The sequence below is a fragment of the Canis lupus genome, chromosome 5, assembly GCF_048164855.1.
Source record: "Canis lupus baileyi chromosome 5, mCanLup2.hap1, whole genome shotgun sequence".
NCBI lineage: Eukaryota > Metazoa > Chordata > Mammalia > Carnivora > Canidae > Canis > Canis lupus.
The window spans coordinates 72,716,494-72,735,983 of record NC_132842.1 but is presented as its reverse complement, the minus strand read 5'-3'; the positions used below and the strand labels follow the sequence as shown (position 1 = coordinate 72,735,983).

Here is a 19,490-nt window from a genome sequence, read left to right as displayed (position 1 = left end):
GGGGCCTGATCCTGGAGACCTGGGATCGAGTCTGACATCAGGCTCCCTGCATGGAGCCTGCTTCTCCCTCTGCCTGTGTCTCTCATGAATAAATAAATAAAGTCTTTAAAAAAAAATTGGTAGATGGTAAATAGCAACTATACTAGGGTCTGTAAATCTTCATGTTGTATTCTTGTATGGTCCAGTCAATACAAACTGAATTCTATAGTACTGTTTTAGGTGTGTGTGTGTAATATCCCTGGTTTAAATTTATTCATAGTAATAGTTTTGTGTGGGCTGTTCCATCTGCTTGAGGTTTTTGTATACCAACCCTGATTGTATTCAGACTTCCTTCTTGGCCTGCTTTTTCCAATTTGCTCTCTGGATTCATGATACAAAAATGTCATCCTCTTCCGTTTCTGCCCAACCTCTTTGTAATGACTGCATTTTTTGCTATGTACCATTGTCTGGCTGCTCCTTGCCTTTCCTTTCTTGTTTTTTTACTATAACAACTGTGATCATTGGTGCTTACATTTATTGAGTTTTCCATGTGCCAGCACATTACAGAGGACTTTATGTTCATGTCATTTAGTCTTTACACCTGTCTTTTGCTGCTGAGTATGGTTATGCCCATTTTACAGATTAGAAAATGGAGACACAGAGAGGTGAAGCAGCTTGTCTAGTGTTAACACCTAGTGAGATCTGGAATTAAAATTTCAGTTGCCTCCAGAGCTCATCCTCTTAAGCAGTTGCTGTATTACAATCATGATGATGAAGATGAGGGTGATGATGATAACTATTACAGTATGTTGAGCACCTAATGATTTTTGGGCAGTGCATTTGCCATCTTTTGCCTCCTCATTTTATAGTGTGGAAACTGCTATTACATATGCTCTGTTTTTAGGCTAATAAATAAGTGCCAGAGTTTGAAGGTATTGGGCATTCTTACATTAGAGCATTCTTTCAATATGGTTTTCCTTTTACTCTTTCCTACTTTATTGATCAACATAATGTTTTTCTGACTACTACCAGTATGAACAATTAAATATTGCATCAATTTTTCTGCATTTTTTTTACCACTGCCTTAGCATTATAATTTTCTTACTCGTTACCTTTGTTATTTTTTTCTGTATCAAAAGCAGATAATGGGGATAAGATAATGGGGAAAAGAAGGTGCTAAGAAAAGGCAAAAGGAAAGCCCGGAAATTACTGTGATCTCAGTTTGGAAGACAAAGATTTAAACTAAAAGCTCTGGTTTTTTTTTAGCAGCTGTCATTTATTGAAGGACTTTGGCACTTAAAAATTTGATGACAGGGGATCCCTGGGTGGCGCAGCGGTTTGGTGCCTGCCTTTGGCCCAGGGCGCGGTCCTGGATATCCGGGATCGAATCCCACGTCAGGCTCCCGGTGCGTGGAGCCTGCTTCTCCCTCTGCCTGTGTCTCTGCCTCTCTCTCACTGTGTGCCTATCATAAATAAATAAAAGTTAAAAAAAAAAATTGATGATGACATAAATCACAGAATTTGACCTTAGTAGTCTCAGCTTCCTAAACTAATAACAGGTTAAACAATACGTTCTTCACAATGCATGGTTGGTTAGTTGCGGCGATGTTTAAATCCAATAACCAATGTCAACCTCCTTTTCACAAGTGTTAGTTTATCATTTGTTAGTGAAATAATCGAGAGTATGTGGCTAAACACCACGGTAAATTTGTGTTAGGTATGTCTTTTTTACATTTAGAAAATTCAGTGTTAGCTTACATGGGTTGTCTAAATAAAAATTCATGCTGTGTCCTTAATATTTATGTATTTTAGCTAGATGAAAAATTAGTTATATTATTTTAAAAAATCAGTGTGCAAGCTGGACCCTCAGTTGCTGCAGGTGGTTAGCTGATATTTCCATGTATTAAGGCAACATGTAGGGTTACTCCCTATATTTTGTAATCCCCAAGATATCTTCCAAACATTTATTTCAAGCTTATTATTTTAATAAGGAAAATTTTCAGAACAGTTTCTTCTTATTTCTAGAAAAAGTATATTCAGTCTTAAAATATCATTCTTAATGTTACTAATTCCCCATATATAGATCTTATCCTGCTTTGGGTATGCCACTTACAGGTAGGAAATACTACAATTTTAGAGCAAGCAGTGAAATGTGAGAACAGTCGATACTTCTGAGGCAAGCCTGTATTGAAGACCTACCTTTGAGCTGAATTCTGCGCCCGTCAGTCTGCTGTGCATAACCCTGATGGTTTTTGTATGATTACATTTACAAGTTCATTGGTAGATTCTTGAGCAGGCTCCCATTCTTCTATGGATGTGAGTCTGGAGAGTTATAAAACAAGCTTGGTGTCAGGAAAGGTAGGTGTGGCTTCTTAGGGCTGTGCCGCTCAGCAGCTAGAATGTAGTTGGCAGTCTCCTCCCCTTCCTGACTTCAGCTCTTCACAGTGTGTGCTCTGGAATGACAGGCATTCCTGTGTGAAGAGAGCCAGCGTGAAGACATATTTGTAAGAACCACAAGTGCCCAGGCCGGGACACAGGGAACAGAAACTCCAGCAGATTAACCGATCTCATGATTTTTCCTGATGTTTGGCAGTGACACTGAGAGAGGAGTGCATGCCCCCTTTATATGTGGATTTATTTTTTAAGAAAAGTTTTTGTTGGTCCGGGACAATTTGTTGTTGTGAGACACATCAGACAATTTAATCATGGGGCAAGCTGACGTCTCCAGACCGGTAAATCCAGATGCAGTTGGTGAGTAATAGAAGGCAAAGAAACAAAATCTTGACAGGCAGGGCAGATGAACAGGTGAAGTTGAATATTTTATAGGAAGTTGAGTGTGAGCATTTTGTTGTTTATAACTTTATGATGTTTACAACTTTGTGAAGAATGAATGAAAATTTGCAAGTTGTTTTTCATTCAGTTATATTAATTTACTACTCAGTTTTGTCTTACTTGATCCCTCTGGAGTTTTTTTTTTAATATATGTAATATTGATAGGATGTCATTTATTAATTTTTTGCTCTTGCAGAAGATAAGTGCTATAGGAAATCATATTTCAAATTCAGTGTTTTCCTGGCATGTTGCAGACTTAGGATTTATATGGCAGAGAACTAGAACTGTTGACTTCTATAAATGGGACTATTTTTAAGAATTGGCATAATTTCTTAGACTCAGTTATACATTCTCCAAGTAAGTCTCAGGCTTTTCCCATTTTGCTAGAATTTCCATTTGTCATAAGGCAGTTCTTTGGTACAAACACTTCTGAAGTCAGTGGTTTACATTTGAGGTATTATTGTCTCAGAGACAGCTAGAGACCAAGCTGGTAAATGCAAGTGTAGGTTCAAGGCTGTAAGTGAAATGGAAGTCCATTGTCACTGAAGATTCATTTTCCCAACTGTGGGGTTTTGCGTAAGATGAGGATGTAAGGGTGGGAAAAATTAGTTTTAAGTGGATTTGTTAAAGGGTTGGAAATATAAGCAGAATGGGGGAAAGCCTGTGAATCATTTCTTGACATGTCACTTAAAAAAAAAAAAAAAGATTTATACCTTCTCTTTGATTTAGGAAGCCACAGAAAACATGTTCAGTCCTAGGCTGTTCTTTTTTCAGAAATGAAAAATGTTGGTGACTTTAAAGAAAAGTTTAAAAGTGTAAAAACACAGGTAACATTCCTAAATGTCTCCTGACTTAATATTATTTAGTTTCTAAAAGTGTATTTTCCCCGAGAACTTCCCAGATGAAATTCCTACAGAGTATTTTCATGTTTTACCAAAACTGAAGTACATGGTGGGGAATCCCTGGGTGGCTCAGCGGTTTAGCGCCTGCCTTTGGCCCCGGACACAATCCTAGAGTCCTGGGATCGAGTCCCATGTCAGTCTCCCAGCATGGAGCTTGCTTCTCCCTCCTCCTGTGACTCTGCCTCTCTCTCTCTCTATGTCTATCATAAATCAATCAATCAATCAATCTTAAAAAATACTGAAGTACATGGATTACAAAGTGAGGCATAGCACAACAGATTTTTAGGACTGAAGTCAGGACTTGATTCATTTTACCTTGAAAATGAAATTTTTACCGTAAAAATCACCAGTGATTTTTATTTTTTTTTTACTTTTAATGAAACATTTCATAACTAGGAAAAGGCATAGTGAAAAATATAAAAGATTCCTTGCCCAGCTGTAGCCACTGCCCAGCCTAAGAATTGAAATTAAAAACAGTGAGATATCCCACCCTGCCCCTATCTATGTGCCCACATTCCCTTGTGATGGCATTTTGTTGCTTTGCTCCCAGAGGTAACCACTCTCCTGAATTGAGTAAATTCACTTTTGGGCCACTAAATTCTCCTGTCTTTCTTTATTAATAAGGATGAGGATCTAAACAATGCTAGACATTTATCTATGAGATGGAAATGAATGGTCTTTGAATGGCAAGAAATGGGTAAGGAGGTATAACTTACTTATAAGATATAACTTGTAAAAAATGCCCATCTAACATCTATATACGAAAAATTTCATCCGAGTAGATAAAGTTTGATATATTTGTTTAATAAGAAGTGAGAGCATCAAATTCATCAATTTTTCTGCCGGTAGTCCTAAAAAAAGACTTCTGAAGAAGAAATAGAAATCACTCAGGTACCTAAGATTTGTATGTTCTCTCTAGATTTAATTTTTGAGCTTTATTTCCTATTGCCTAGATAATTCATAGCTGGCTATAAGCTATTTTAATGGACAGACTGCATTCTATTATATATTTTTTTAAGATTTTATTTTTAAATAATCTTTATACCCAGTGTGGGGCTTGAACACACAACCCTGAGATCAAGAGTCGCATGCTCCACTGACTGAACCAGCCAGGCACCGCTGAATTTCTCATAATTCAGGATTTATTCTATATGAGCAAATGAAGGTCAGGTCATTGACATTGACAACTTTGAGGACTACACCATTGCTTTAAAGACTTTTACCAAGCCTAACTGTTTCTTTTTTTTTTTCCTGCCATCATCCCCGGCCGCCTAACTGTTTCTTAATGAAATTTAAAAAGCATTTCAGTGATTGGGTATGTAGAAAGTTTTATCAGATTCTTTGGAAGGATAAATGTACAAAGTAAATTAAAATTTAAATAATTTGTTTACGGGGATCCCTGGGTGGCGCAGCGGTTTGGCGCCTGCCTTTGGCCCAGGGCGCGATCCTGGAGACCCGGGATCGGATCCCACGTCGGGCTACCTGTGCATGGAGCCTGCTTCTCCCTCTGCCTGTGTCTCTGCCTCTCTCTCTCTCTGTATGACTATCATAAATAAAAAAAATTTTAAAAAAATTTAAAAATAATAATAATAATTTGTTTACAGTTCTAGGCCTGAAATATAGTAATTAGTTTTGACTTTAAAATTGATAGTATTGGGACACCTGGCTGGCCTAGTTGGTAGAGCATGAGACTCTTGATCTTGGGGTTGTGAGCCCCATGCTGGGGGTAGAATTTACTTTAAAAAATTTGATAATAGGGATCCCTGGGTGGCGCAGCGGTTTGGCGCCTGCCTTTGGCCCAGGGCACGATCCTGGAGACCCGGGATCGAATCCCACATCGGGCTCCCGGTGCATGGAGCCTGCTTCTCCCTCTGCCTGTGTCTCTGCCTCTCTCTCTCTGTGACTATCATGAATAAATAAATAAAATCTTTAAAAAAAAAAAAAAAAAAAATTTGATAATAAAATTCATGATGGGTACCTGGGTGGCCCAGTCAGTTAAGTGTCTGCCTTCCGCTTAGGTAATGATCCCAGGGTTCTGGGATCAAGTCCCGCATCAGGCTCCCTGCTCCGTGGGGAGCCTGCTCCTTCTGCTTGCTGCTTCCCCTGCTTGTGCACTCTCTCTCTCTCTCTCTCTCTCTCTCTCCTCTGTCAAATAAATAAATCTTTGAAAAAATGAAAATAAATAAAATTCATGGTACTAGTTTTTTTTTTAATTTTTATTTATTTATGATAGTCAGAGAGAGAGAGAGAGGCAGAGACACAGGCAGAGGGGGAAGCAGGCTCCATGCACCGGGAGCCCGATGTGGGATTCGATCCCGGGTCTCCAGGATCGCGCCCTGGGCCAAAGGCAGGCGCCAAACCGCTGCGCCACCCAGTGATCCCCATGGTACTAGGTTTGACAAGCCAAATGATACAAAATAAATTATTGACTATATAGAATATATTTATTATTTTCAAGGTACTGTAAATGTTTTAGTGGAGCTTGTATAGGTATGACTCATGTCTTATGCCCTTGAGAAATTTACTTTCTAGTTGAGAATTTAAATATTAAAAGAAAAAGTCCAGGATACCTGGGTGGCTTAGCTGTTGAGTGTCTGCCTTTGCCTCAGGATGTGATCCCACGGTCCTGGGATCGAGTCCCACATCAGGTTTCCCACCGGGAACCTCCTTCTCCCCCGCCTATGTCTCTGCCTCTCTCTCTCTCTCATGAATAAATAAAATATTTTTTTTAAAAAGTCCAAGATATTTATAAATTTGTTTAAGATAAGGCATATTCTTGGGATGCCTGGCTGGCTCAGTCAGTGGAGCATGCGACTCTTGATCTCAGGGTTGTGGGTTCGAGCTCCACGTTGGCTATAAATGTTACTTAAGAATAAAATCTTTAAAAACAAATTTTTTAAAATTTGTCTTTAGATAAAATGTAAGATGTATTCCTTTTTTCTAAGTTAGTTGACCATGGCTTATGATGGAATCCAGAGCTGTTAACTAAGAACAGTCTGCTTTCAAATAAATAACCTTTGTGCAAGGACTTATATGCACATTGACAAGGTGTTATGTCAGCATCCATTTAGAGTTTTACCATAGGACCTCTCTAACAACTGGTGAACTAACTGATTATTTAAATGCAGAGAAGGGGCCACCTGGGTGACTTAGTAGGTTAAGCATCTCCCTTCGGCTCAGGTGATCCCACGGTCCTGGGATTGAATTCTGCATAGGGCTCAGTGAGCAGTCTCCTTCTGCCTGCCATTTCTCCTGCTCATTCTCTCTCTCTCTCTTTTAAGTAAATAAAAAAAATAAAAATAAATCATTTTTAAAATGCAGAGAAGGAATTTATGCTATAGTGTCCATTCAAGGAAATTAGCAATTATCCTCAGTAGTTGATATAAAAAAAAATTATCCTCAAGTGAAATACGTCCATAAGAGAAGCCTGTATACTCAGATAAAACTTTCAAGTAATAATATTTTGTATTTCTTGATCAACATAAAAGCTATTTCTGTCTTCACTAAAATCCTTTACCCATTTATCATCTTAGGGCAGCCAGCTAATTATAGTCAGCACAGGTCCTTAAATTAGGCACAAGACCAGAGAATTTTATTTTATTTTTATTTTTTTAGAGAGGAGGAGGAGGAGCAGGGGAAAAGGAGAGAGAGAATCTCAAGCAGGCTCCATGCCCAGCACAGAGGCCCACTTGGAGCTCAATTTCATAACTCTGAGATCATGACCTGAGCTGAAATCAAGAGTTGGTTGCTTAACTGACTGAGCCCCTAGGTGCCCCAAGACCAAAGAATTTTAATAAATTCTAGTCTGGAACTTTCTTTCTGCCTTTCCATTCTCCATCTCTAGGTTTGTAGGGTTTTTTTATTTTTCATTTTTGAACTTTCATGTACCTCTCATTCACCAATTAGCCTTTTTTTTTTTTTTTTTTTTACTTCTACATAGAAATATATTGCTTTAAAAGATGGTGTATTATACTTCTTTATTCTTTTCCCATTTGATTCATTTTGCTCTGAAATTTGTAGTTTTAGGTTCTCAAGCTCATAATGATGGAATCAGTTAGGGCAAGGTGATTTAGAAATATATAGTCATTTACGTGATGCCTGGGTGGCTCAGCAGGTGAGCGTCTGCCTTCGGTTCAGGGAGTGATCCTGGAGTCCTGGGATCGAGTTCTGCATTAGTAGAGAGCCTGCTTCTCCCTCTGCCTGTGTCTCTGCCTCTCTCTCTCTCTCTCTCATGAATAAATAAATAATTCTTTAAAGAAAAAAAGAAATATATGATCATTTAGAGGTAAAATCAGTGAGATCGTCTCTCCTTTCCGCCGCCATCCTGGTTGCGTGTGGTTGACTGTGATCGCCATGTCTTCTCACAAGACTTTCAGAATCAAGCGATTCCTGGCCAAGAAACAAAAGCAGAATCGTCCTATTCCCCAGTGGATTTGGATGAAAACTGGTAATAAAATCAGGTACAATTCCAAGAGGAGACACTGGAGAAGAACCAAACTGGGTCTGTGAGGAAGCACCGCACATCATGAAATAGCAAACATAATTGGCACACATATTTAAGCCACATGGAGATCACATGTTCCTATCTTATCAATATGGAAACATCCTTCCTACCTGGCCAATAGACATGTCTTATCAAGAGAATGATTTTCTCGGGGATCCCTGGGTGGCGCAGCGGTTTGGCGCCTGCCTTTGGCCCAGGGCGCGATCCTGGAGACCCGGGATCGAGTCCCACATCGGGCTCTGGTGCATGGAGCCTGCTTCTCCCTCTGCCTTTGTCTCTGCCTCTCTCTCTCTCTGTGTGTGACTATCATAGATGAATAAAAATTAAAAAAAATAATAATAATAATAAAAATAAATCTTAAAAAAAAAAAAAAAAAAAAAAAGAGAATGATTTTCTCTGTTACTATGCCTCTATACCAGTAGGTTGGTTCAGTAATAAATGTGAGACCTTTCAGCTGAGCTGCTGTTGTGTCCTGATTTGTGAAGTACTGAATTGCCCCTCCTGTCAGATCTCACATAGCACCGTCTGATAGAACTTTCTGCAGTGATAGAAATGGCCCTTGACAACAAAGTATTTAAAGTGTGGCTAGGGGACGCCTGTGTGGCTCTGTCTGCTAAGCGTCTGCCTTTGGCTCAGGTCTTGACGGGGAGTCAGCGTGTCTCTCTCTGCTCCTCCCCCTGCTCATGTGCTTTCTCTCAAATAAAATCTTTTTTAAAAAAAAAAAAAATCAGTGAGATCATTTGATTAATAAAATGTAATGTAGCTATTCAACAGTATTAACAGGAATAAATAATAGGTGGGTTAATTAAAAATAAACTACTGCGTAACACTTTGAAGAAAAACATTTGTCATTATTTGGTGATGAGAGTAATCAGAAATATTTTTCATACTCATCTAATTGTAACAATAAATGCTTTCTTCTAAGAAGGAACAGGCACTTTCCACATGTAATCAGAAAGGAGGAGGAAGCAATAGTATAGAGGTCTGTTATGGACTCCTTATAGGATTTTCTGTTATCAAATGTGAACTACCAACCAAAAATTATTGTCCCTTTTCTCTGCTCCAGTGGATTTTCTTAATAGCCCCTTTTTCTATTTGCAGGAGAACTTTGGAAAGTTTAAGCCTTTTTTCCATGAGAGAATATATTATTTTCTGGCACTTCACTATAAAACTTTACTCTCAACTTGGAATTCTTATTTAAAAAAATGTACACATCAAGTTGCCAAGGGTATCACATCTTGATACAGTCATGATCAGAAAACTATTTTACCAGAGTTGGAATCCCAGACCTAACTGTCCCTGCAGATACAGAGAGACCTTCTATCTTCTGCAGCATTTTGTCCAGTTCTATTTCCTGAAGGTCAGAATTTAGCAGTGTTTCCGAGGGAAGTTGTGGGCGTGTGCTAGACAAAGCCTGCTTTGTTCATTTGTGGCAGCTTTTGCTTTCTGTACTTTTGTTGTAGTTTTCTAAAACAGCTCTTTAAATCCAATAATAATCCTCTTTTATCAGAAGGCAAAAATGAGTAAGTGCTATAGTAAGTACCACAAATTAATGTTCTCCATTTACAAAATTTTGATGCTGTGAAAATACTTGTATAAACACAAGATTGGGACGCTTGGGTGACTCAGCGGTTGAGCGTCTGCCTTTGGCTCCGGGCTTGATCCCAGGGCCCCGGGATCGAGTCCTGCATCAGACTCCCTCCATGAAGCCTGCTTCTCCCTCTGCCTGTGTCCTCTGCCTCTCTGTGTGTCTCTTGTGAATGAATAAAATCTTTTTAAAAGTTTAGATTTTTTTTTAAACTTAATAAGGTACAAGAAAGAGAGGTGGAACTGAGACCCAATAATTTTGTTGCTTATTACCAAGCCTAATGAAGAGGAGAGGGTAGTGAAGGCTGTGTTGAAAACTAAGTTTTCTATTGATTCCAGTTGCCTGTGTCTTACCTTGCCTTCCAACAAGATGATTAAGAATTGATTATAAGAGCTCCTGGGTGGTGGTGGTTGGTTAGGCATCTGACTCGGGATTTCAGCTTAGGTCATGATCTCAGGGTTGTGAGATTGAGCTCCCAGTTGGGCTTGCACTCAGTGCAGAGTCTGTTTGTCCCTCCCTCTGCTCCTCACTCCCGCTCACATTCTCTCTCTCTCTCTCATAAGTAAGTAAGTAAGTAAGTAAGTAAGTAAGTAAGTAAGTAAGTAAATAAATAAATAAATAAATAAAATCTTTAAAAATCCTTAAGAATTGGTTATAATCAGATTTTAAAAGGAACACTTTGACCTTAGGCTTATTTAACGTGTTTTATTCTTATCTCTAGCAAGTAATAGAGATATATGTAACTACAGCTAATAGCTCATGAATAGTTAGCTGAAGATAAAAAGTGTTACATAATTTTTAATAACATTGTACATTTAAAAATCACCCCCAACTCCCTGCTCAGTGGAGAGTCTGCTTCTCACTCTGCCCTTCCTCCTGCTAATGTTCTCAAGTGCTCTCTCTCATTCTCTCAAATACATAAATAAAATATTTTTAAAGATTTTAAAGTTCTGAAACAAAACTGGAACTAAAAAACCTGCATTAAATGTTGACTAGGAAAAACCTGAGAGTTGAAAAAGAAAATACTAGAACTCTGCATAATACATGGTATAAGAAACAAGCCTATTAAATTTGAGGTGTTACAACTTGAGTGAGGGAGTTAGCACCTTAAATACCAGGGCATAGTGTCAGAGTACTACTCAAATCAGAAACTCCAAACTATAATTTGGTTAGTTATCTTCCTCTCCCAACATCTACTACCTCCAAGAAACACCAAGACATGCTTTTCTAGTGGGCTACAGCTGTGTGACTCAAAGAAAAAGGTGTTTTCTTTAGAACATACAATCCTAAAACTATAGCCAGCATCGTACACTTGGTGTTCTGACAAACAGAGGTCTTTCTTAGGCTCTCATGGAAAATAGAATGGAGCCATAGGGCCATTTTAAATTCTATAACTAGTTTAAGCAGAAACAATGGAGTATCTAAATGTGACTCGAAGCCTGTTATTTTTTTCTGTTCAAATTGGAAATGGAGGGAAATGATCATAAAATCAGAGCTGTTGAGAACATATGGTTGATGTGCAAATTATCTTAGGAACAGCTTCAAGGGGATTCCCTGGGTGGCTCAGCAGTTTCGGGCCTGCCTTCGGCCCGGGGCGTGATCCTGGAGTCCCGGGATCGAGTCCCACATTGGGATCCCTGCATGGAGCCTGCTTCTCCCTCTGCCTGTGTCTCTGCCTCTCTCTCTCTCTGTGTGACTATCATAAATAAATAAATTAAAAATTAAAAAAAAAAAAAAGTTTAGGGATCCCTGGGTGGCGCAGCGGTTTGGCGCCTGCCTTTGGCCCAGGGCGCGATCCTGGAGACCCGGGATCAAATCCCACATCGGGCTCCCTGCATGGAGCCCGCTTCTCCCTCTGCCTGTGTCTCTGCCTCTCTCTCTCTGTGACTATCATGAATAAATAAATAAAATCTTTAAAAAAAAAAAAAAGTTTAAAGGAGGGGGCTCCTTTAATTCCACTTGGATGGCTCAGTCAGTTGAGTTTCTGACTTTTTTTTTTTTTTTTTTTTTGACTCTTATTTTTGGCTTAGGTTGTGATCTCGGGGCCATGAGATCCCTGCAATTCAGGCTTAGCCTGGAATCTGCTTGAAATCTCTCTCTCCTTCTCCTCTGCCCTGCCCACACACTAAATAAAATCTTTTAAAAACATTTTAAAAAGGGATGATTTCTGGATTCTTAAATATACTTTTTCTTTGTATATTTTTTTCATCTGTCAGTTTCTCTTTCTATTTCAGTTTTCCAAGCAATGCAACTGAATTTCCTTCCTGTCAGACAAAACTTCATAGTAAGAAACCTGAACCAGTGTATCAACTTTAATGGATCTAAGAATGCTACAGAGATTAGTGGCTTCATTAGATCTGGTCAGCTACTGCTATCACAGATTTATGCATATGTTCTACAGCTGAAAAGTTTATACCTGATGAATTTAGATCATCATTAAATTTGGTCTGTAACTCCTTTTGCACAAAATCGTGCTCATGGCAAACAGTGGTGATATGCTTAAAAGTATGTGAGAATAGAAAGTATTATTTGGGTAATCCAGATCTACTCATTTTAACATGTATTATTACTATTCCAAATACCAAGGAAATTTATCCTTGAGTGGTTTCAGACTGTGACTTTCATGTGGGAAATAATTCATTTTTATAGGAACATAGTATATAGGGAGTATTGTTTTCTTTTGTGTATTTATGTATATGCTGGATCTTATTTATTATTTGTCGTGTTTTGAAAGCTCCCACTTCCCATTGTAAAAAGTAAATTTGGTTTTCTTCTAATCACAAAAGCCATACATGTTCATTGCAAAAAAGAAAAATATATATGTATATATGAAGCTAGAGAGAAAAAAAACACAAATTTCCCATAATCCTACCAGCAAAATATATAATGTGATAGTTATTATTTACATATAGATTTATGTTCTTTTTTAACCTAAGATTATTAATTATTCTAGAAATTTAGTTTTAGTGATTATATATTATTTTATATAAAATTTTCAGTTTATTCATATATCTATTGTTGTATATTTAAGATTTTCCCAGTTATGTATCACCTCAAATAACACTATCAGAAAAAAACATCTTTGGGCAGTTTCCATCTTCTAAAGTGGAGTTTCCTAAACTTTTGTGTAAATATGTCATATTTTAGGCTTTTATTAGACAAAATTAGACAAAAAAACATATTTTACACAGAGTTGGAATGAAAATTTGAAAAAAACATGTACATAGCTTTGGCCACTATTCTAGTTATTAATAATACCTAGTCAGATAACAAAGAATATGTGCTCGAATAGAATTTGGTAATGGGGGACTAATACCTAGGCTCTTCAAATTTGGATTTAAGCAGACTGCAGAATAGGTCTTGTCAGGGAATTTTACCATAGTTTATTTTCAGTCCACTACCTTCTCTTCTTAAAAGTACTTTTGGACTTAAGAAAGGAAAGCTTGACTGGCTGCCTCCTCAATATCATTTAATTACTTGAAGATTTCACCCTTCGTGTGTAGGACATTTATTTGATGGAATCAAGTTTTTGTGATTTTCCTCTGGCGTCAAGATAATGGCTATCAGGGGAAAAGACAAGATGATTTGTTTCTTTCCCTTTTCATTAGGAATAATTAATCGGCTTCCCTTTAGTCTTTTTCTGATAACTTTCACCCATGAGAACACTCCCTTGATTCAGAATTTGTTTATTTTAGCAGGCAGCTAAGCAAAGAGTGTGTGGGAAGAACTTTATCAACTCTTTATTTTAATCAGTTATGGGTGTTGCTCTTGACTAATAGCTAAAAGTTGAGTTTCCAGAGCACTCCCAGACTAGTCCCATACCTGAGAGTGTGACTTCGAGTCCTAGCTCACTCTCCCACATATCCTATCAAAGCATGAAGAATCTGTCTCAAAGCAAGATCTAAAGAATTATGGTACACAGTAGTCAGTGAAGAAAGACTCTAAATACAGAATATAGTTGATAAATAAAAAAGAAAAATCAGTAATCTGATAAAAAATAATGTGTAATATTGATCTAAATCATAAAAGTTGATTGCTATATCCAACTTAAGTACAAAGTAATGACTTATAAGAGAAATAATTGAAATTTGAAGTAATTATATTGGGATGGCAAATTTGTTTTTAAGGAGGCTTCAGTAAGAAACTTAATTTTTAGACTTTCTACCCTTCATAAATTTTGGTAGTGAGCAATATTTGAGATGAATACCAAACTTGTTAAGATTAGGGCACCCCGATGGCTCAGTCAGTTGAGCATCTGACTCTTGATTTCAGCTGGGTTCATGATCTCTTCCTGGTCATGGGATCAAGCCCTGCATTGGACTTTCTGCTCTCTCTCCCTCTGCACCCCACCCCCCACTGGTGTTCTCTCTCTCTCTCTCTCAAATAAATTAGATCTTTAAAATAGAGATTAATACCAATCATCAGATTGTTGTAAGAACTAAACATGTAATGTGCCAGTTTACTGCATTATATTCTATAAACTTTTGTTGATGAATGAAACCAGATGTTGAAAAGACTTGTAAGATTTCAACTTAATCTTTATTCTAAAGGCAGTATGAGGGATCCCTGGGTGGCGCAGCGGTTTGGCGCCTGCCTTTGGCCCAGGGCGCGATCTTGGAGACCCAGGATCGAATCCCACATTGGGCTCCCGGGGCATGGAGCCTGCTTCTCCCTCTGCCTGTGTCTCTGCCTCTCTCTCTCTCTCTCTCTCTGTGACTATCATAAATAAATAAAAAATTTAAAAAAAAAGAAAGAAATTAAAGGCAGTATGAAAAATAAATAAATAAAAGCAGTATGATTGAAAGGGTTGTAGACTTTTAAAGTCAGACTTGGACTTGAATCCCACCTATATCACTTACACTATAGGCAAAGAGAAAGCATCAAAAGAATGAAATATACAAAGAAAAGCAGTCTAAGGGGAGAAAAAAAGCCAATTAAATGACACTTATAAAGAGCTGCAATAAACAAACAAAAAAACTCAACTCCTGACAGAAAATACTATACCCAGTGAAAATATCCTTCAAAAATGATGATATAAAATTATCCTAATTGTAAACACAAGATTACAGAAATAAAGAGTGCCTGAGAAAGCAAATTTGTAGGAAATATAAAAGACTATCATTTGTGAGAACAACAATAATAATGTTTGCTGTGGTTTATTGTTATGTGTATGTTGAAATAAAATATAACAGAGTATAAATGAGTTGAAATGTAAGATTCTTGCATTATTTTTTTTAAAGATTTTATTTATTTATTCATAGACACACAGAGAGAGAGGCAGAGACACAGGGAGAGGGAGAAGCAGGCTCCATGCAGGGAGCCCGATGTGGGACTTGATCCCAGGTCTCCAGGATCACACTGCAGCCTGCAGGCAGCACCAAACCACTGCGCCACCGGGGCTGCCCAGATTCTTGCATTATTAAGTAAAGTACTAACAATGTATTGTAGTAAGTCAAGGATGCACAGAAACAAATCAAACCAATAGAAAATAAATAGCAAAGCATCAGTAAAAAATATAAGTGGACTAAATACTCAAGGATAACAATTGTCAAACTAGATAGAAAAACAAAGTTAAGGCAAAAGTGTTATTATACTGACACAGGGAATTTCATAATGATAAAAGGGTAATTTAAGGGAAAGATGTAATAACTCTAAATTTATATATACCCAAGACATAGCTTTATGGTATTTAAAGCAAAAAATTAATAGAACTGGGATGCTTGGGTGGCTCAGCAGTTTAGTGCCTGCCTTTGGCCGAGGACGTGTTCCTGGAGTCCCGAGATCAAGTCCCACATCGGGCTCCCTGCATGGAGCCTGCTTCTCCCTCTGCCTGTGTCTCTGCCTCTGTGTGTGTGTGTGTGTGTGTGTGTGTTGTGTGTGTGTGTGTGTGTGTGTGTGTGTGTCTAAAAAGAGAAAGAAATATATCCATTATTATATGTAAAGTTGTTAACATACCTCTCAGTAATTGACAGAAAAAGCTAACAAGTCAGAAAGGATGTTAACGATTTTGTACAATGTGATTAAACGACTTGACTTTATTGGCAGATGTAGACACTATCCTCAACTGCACAATATACCGTGTTTCCAGGTGTACATTAACAATTTGGAAGAGGGGATCCCTGGATGGCTCAGCGGTTTAGCACCACCTTCGGCCCAGGTGGTGATCCTGGAGTCCCGGGATGGAGTCTGACATTGGGCTCCCTGCATGGAGCCTGCTTCTCTCTCTGCCTGTGTTTCTGTGTTTGTGTGTGTGTGTGTGTGTCTCTCTCATGAATAAATAAATAAAATCTTTAAAAAAGAAAAAAACAATTTGGAAGAAGAATAACTGCAAGCTTTTTTTTATTGTTTTTCTGTTTTAATTTAAGCTATATCTGAGGCTAAGAGGCTCAGGAAAGACCCTTATAGTTTTTGTGTAGGAATACCTAAGTAGGGATAAAAAGAAAAAAAGGAATGCCTAAGTAGGAAACACTGAAATGGTGCCATGATTTTCTAGTTTGTTTTTCTTCAACAAAAAATTAGGTTACAGAGAACGGTCTGCCTCTGTCTCTTTGAACATGAGGTTTGCAGATAATAACCTGGGATTGGATTTAACAAACCTGACTGATCATAAGAGTCACCTGTGAAGATTTTTTTTTTTTAATTTTTATTTATTTATGATAGTCTCACAGAGAGAGAGAGAGGCAGAGACACAGGCAGAGGGAGAAGCAGGCTCCATGCACCGGGAGCCCGACGTGGGATTCAATCCCGGGTCTCTAGGATCGCGCCCTGGGCCAAAGGCAGGCGCCAAACCGCTGCGCCACCCAGGGATCCCACCTGTGAAGATTTTTAAAACCATATTCCTAGGTCCCGCTACCTGTAGATTCTGTATTTTGAAAAGGCAACCAGGCTAATATCAAACATTTGAACAGATTAGGATTTACTGTAATAATGTCTGTCCTATGGAGGTGAGGAACGTGGAAAATATGAGAATATATGAGAATATATTTATAAGAATGAATGAAAAAAAAAAGAATGAATGAATTTGGGTAATAACCAGGTCAGGGTTGGTTGTGGCCGAATCCCCCACTGCATGAGTCAAGAGGCATATCCTCTTCTAAAAGTTTTATAAACTTGGGGATGCCTGGATGGCTCAGTCAGTTCAGTGTCCAACTCAGGCTCAGGTCAGGATCTCGTCATGAGATGGATCCCTGCGACATGCTCCACGCTCAAGATGCTCTCTCCTTCTCCTTTTGCCCCTATTCCTAGCCCTCCCTCATGCGCCTATGCATTCTGTCTCGAAAACTAAAAAAAAAAAAAAAAAAAAAAACAAGTTTTATAAACATGAAAATTAAGCATATTTGCATAAACATCAGAGGATAAATAGCTGTTGTCTCTGGTTTTGGTATTTAGCGACTATATTCAGTAACTTTCTTTACACAACGAAAGAGGAGGGCTATTCTTAGCAATAGATGTGATGGCGGACATAGTCATTTTTATCATAGCTGTTGGTATTTTCCACACATACCGTACTTTTGAACATTAACTGAATTTACCTTGAGCTCAAATGCCAGTAGACATGAATATGTTTGAAAGGATACCATGATTTTATTGTTTTGGATGTACAAGAGAAAGGGGATATCTAAATACATTGTTCAATAAAAGATTAAAAGGGATGATCGAAGTTTGACTTTAGAAAGTGGTTAGGTTAGATACCTGGCAAGATACTGGCAACAAGCTAGACTTGCTGAATCTTACTGAGGGAATTGGCAGACAGGACTGTGATCCATTCTTACCTAACACTCCTAAAGCTTTCTGGCTATTTTTCTTTGTAAAAGTGTCGCAAAGCACTCACCCTTCTTTCTATTGTTAGTGGTTTGGTTTTGTTTTTTGAGTTTTTATATTATCTTCACTATTACTTTTAATCAAACAGGCATTTTCCTGTGTATCATTTGGAACTGAGTAAAGTCCATTCAGTGGACAGGTTAGCAGGATATTTCACATTTCAGTTCCTCCTTGCTTCCAGTAAGTAAGGTGACTATGAACACCTTATGGTGCTTGGCTCCATTTCTGAAAGTGTTATCATTAACATATGCTAAATATTATATGATATATCTAAAGTGTCTTGAGGTCTCATTGATATTTCATAATTGGGTGTATACTGTCTTTTTTTTTTTTTAATTTTTATTTATTTATGATAGTCACACACACACAGAGAGAGAGAGAGAGAGAGAGGCTGAGAGAGAGAAGCAGGCTCCATGCACCTGGAGCCCGACGTGGGATTCGACCCCGGGTCTCCAGGATCGCGCCCTGGGCCAAAGGCAGGCGCTAAACCGCTGCGCCACCCAGAGATCCCGGGTGTATACTGTCTTAAAGCACTGACTCTTATTCATGTATTCACCCATGCGCCACTCCTGAGGGGCCATCCCAGGGTACCACTGATGGGAAATTGTTGTGACAGGTGTTGTTCTGATGTCTCTGGCAAGTAAACTTATAAAAATATGGTCCGGCATTATGATAACCAAATTCTCTTGCATTTCATGGAAGGAATTAAAGTAGTTGAGGCCGGGCAGCCCCGGTGGCCCAGCAGTTTAGCGCCACCTGCGGCCCAGGGTGCGATCTTGGAGACCCAGGATCAAGTCCTGCGTCAGGCTCCTGCGTGGAGCCTGCTTCTCCCTTTGCCTGTGTCTCTGGCTCTCTCTCTGTGTTCCTCATGAATAAATAAATAAAATCATAAATAAATAAATAAACAAACAAACAAATAAATAAAATAAAGTAGTTGAGGCCCAGGATGTGTTCAAGTAAATCATCCAAGTAGGAAGAAAAGAGTCATTGTCCTCTCATCTCCATCTGTTGCACTTCAGTAACCAGAACCCTGTTTTGCCTAAGTCATCAATATACAGCAAAATAACGCGTCCAGCAGTCACTGCTGCAGTCACTCTGATAATTACAGTTGTATAAATCTGACTTTCATCAACAGGCTTCCCAAGATTCACGTCTATCAACTGAAAAAAGGTTGAATTTGGCAAGTCTTTCTTAAAAAAAAAAAAATACATGCTTGTCAATTATGTATTTTCTTTTATGAAAAACTATAGTTTTAAAAGAAACTTTTAGTGCATATATTATGCCCACTTTGCCCCCCCCAAAAAAAGAGTTATTTGCCTCAGATGAGAAAATTGTGCACAATAAACATGTTAACTTATTGCATGTAATAGTATAGTATGTGGTCCTTGATGTATTTCTGTAAATAAAGGTTCCGTTTTAATTCCAGGACGGTTATTCCACATGACTCTTTTTTTCTTCTCCTCTAGACTTCTCCAGAGAACCCTGGGACAGTAGGTGGAGTGCAAAGCTGTATTGTGTTGCCTTCCTGCTTTTTTTTGTTGCTTTCCTGCTTTTATTTATTTATTTATTTATTTATTTATTTATTTATTTATTTATTTTTTATTATTATTATTTTTGGCCCAGTCTTGGCTGCTCCTTTATCTGCCACTAAAGCTAACTAACTAAACCCTGCATGTGTGGTCATTATGAGAGATTTCATGGCCTTTCATTTCAGTCCCGCACATATACCGTGTCAGTTATGTTTTGTCATCATATCCTTAAGATCATGATTGTCCCTAAAGTATTATTGTGATAAGCAAACTGGAATCCCAGCTCTACTTTCCAAAACGATTTCATTTTAAAGCACTCTCTGTAATGCCCCAGC

At 38.2% G+C, this 19,490-nt stretch overlaps 2 protein-coding genes and 1 long non-coding RNA gene across 13 annotated transcripts in view; 2 read left to right on the top strand and 1 right to left on the bottom strand.

The window, feature by feature from the left end:
• PHACTR4 (phosphatase and actin regulator 4) overlaps positions 1 to 19,490 on the top strand; it is a 98,144-nt gene that overhangs the window by 47,872 nt on the left and 30,782 nt on the right. For 3 of the 10 annotated variants that reach the window (XM_072827523.1, XM_072827524.1, XM_072827525.1), the window contains one exon: positions 19,093 to 19,116. The exons of 2 other annotated variants lie outside the window; for them this stretch is intronic. In XM_072827523.1, coding sequence (XP_072683624.1) covers positions 19,093 to 19,116 — 24 coding nt within the window. Of the gene's footprint in view, positions 1 to 2,438; positions 2,731 to 19,052; positions 19,121 to 19,490 lie in introns of those variants that run through there. 5 more of the 10 variants (XM_072827529.1, XM_072827530.1, XM_072827520.1 and 2 more) reach the window with 4 other exon arrangements.
• LOC140634077 (uncharacterized) lies at positions 1,135 to 10,357 on the bottom strand. 2 transcript variants are annotated; one of them, XR_012031637.1, is made up of 3 exons: positions 10,159 to 10,357; positions 2,179 to 2,450; positions 1,135 to 1,442 (listed from the first exon to the last, which is right to left on the bottom strand). It is a non-coding gene; the product is annotated as an uncharacterized lncRNA (long non-coding RNA). The 2 variants fall into 2 exon arrangements; XR_012031638.1 differs by having other exon boundaries at positions 2,179 to 2,432.
• Positions 8,003 to 11,734, top strand: LOC140634075 (large ribosomal subunit protein eL39-like). Its single transcript, XM_072827545.1, has one exon. It carries the CDS (start codon positions 8,067 to 8,069, stop codon positions 8,220 to 8,222), a length of 156 nt encoding a protein of 51 aa, XP_072683646.1. The 5' UTR covers positions 8,003 to 8,066; the 3' UTR covers positions 8,223 to 11,734.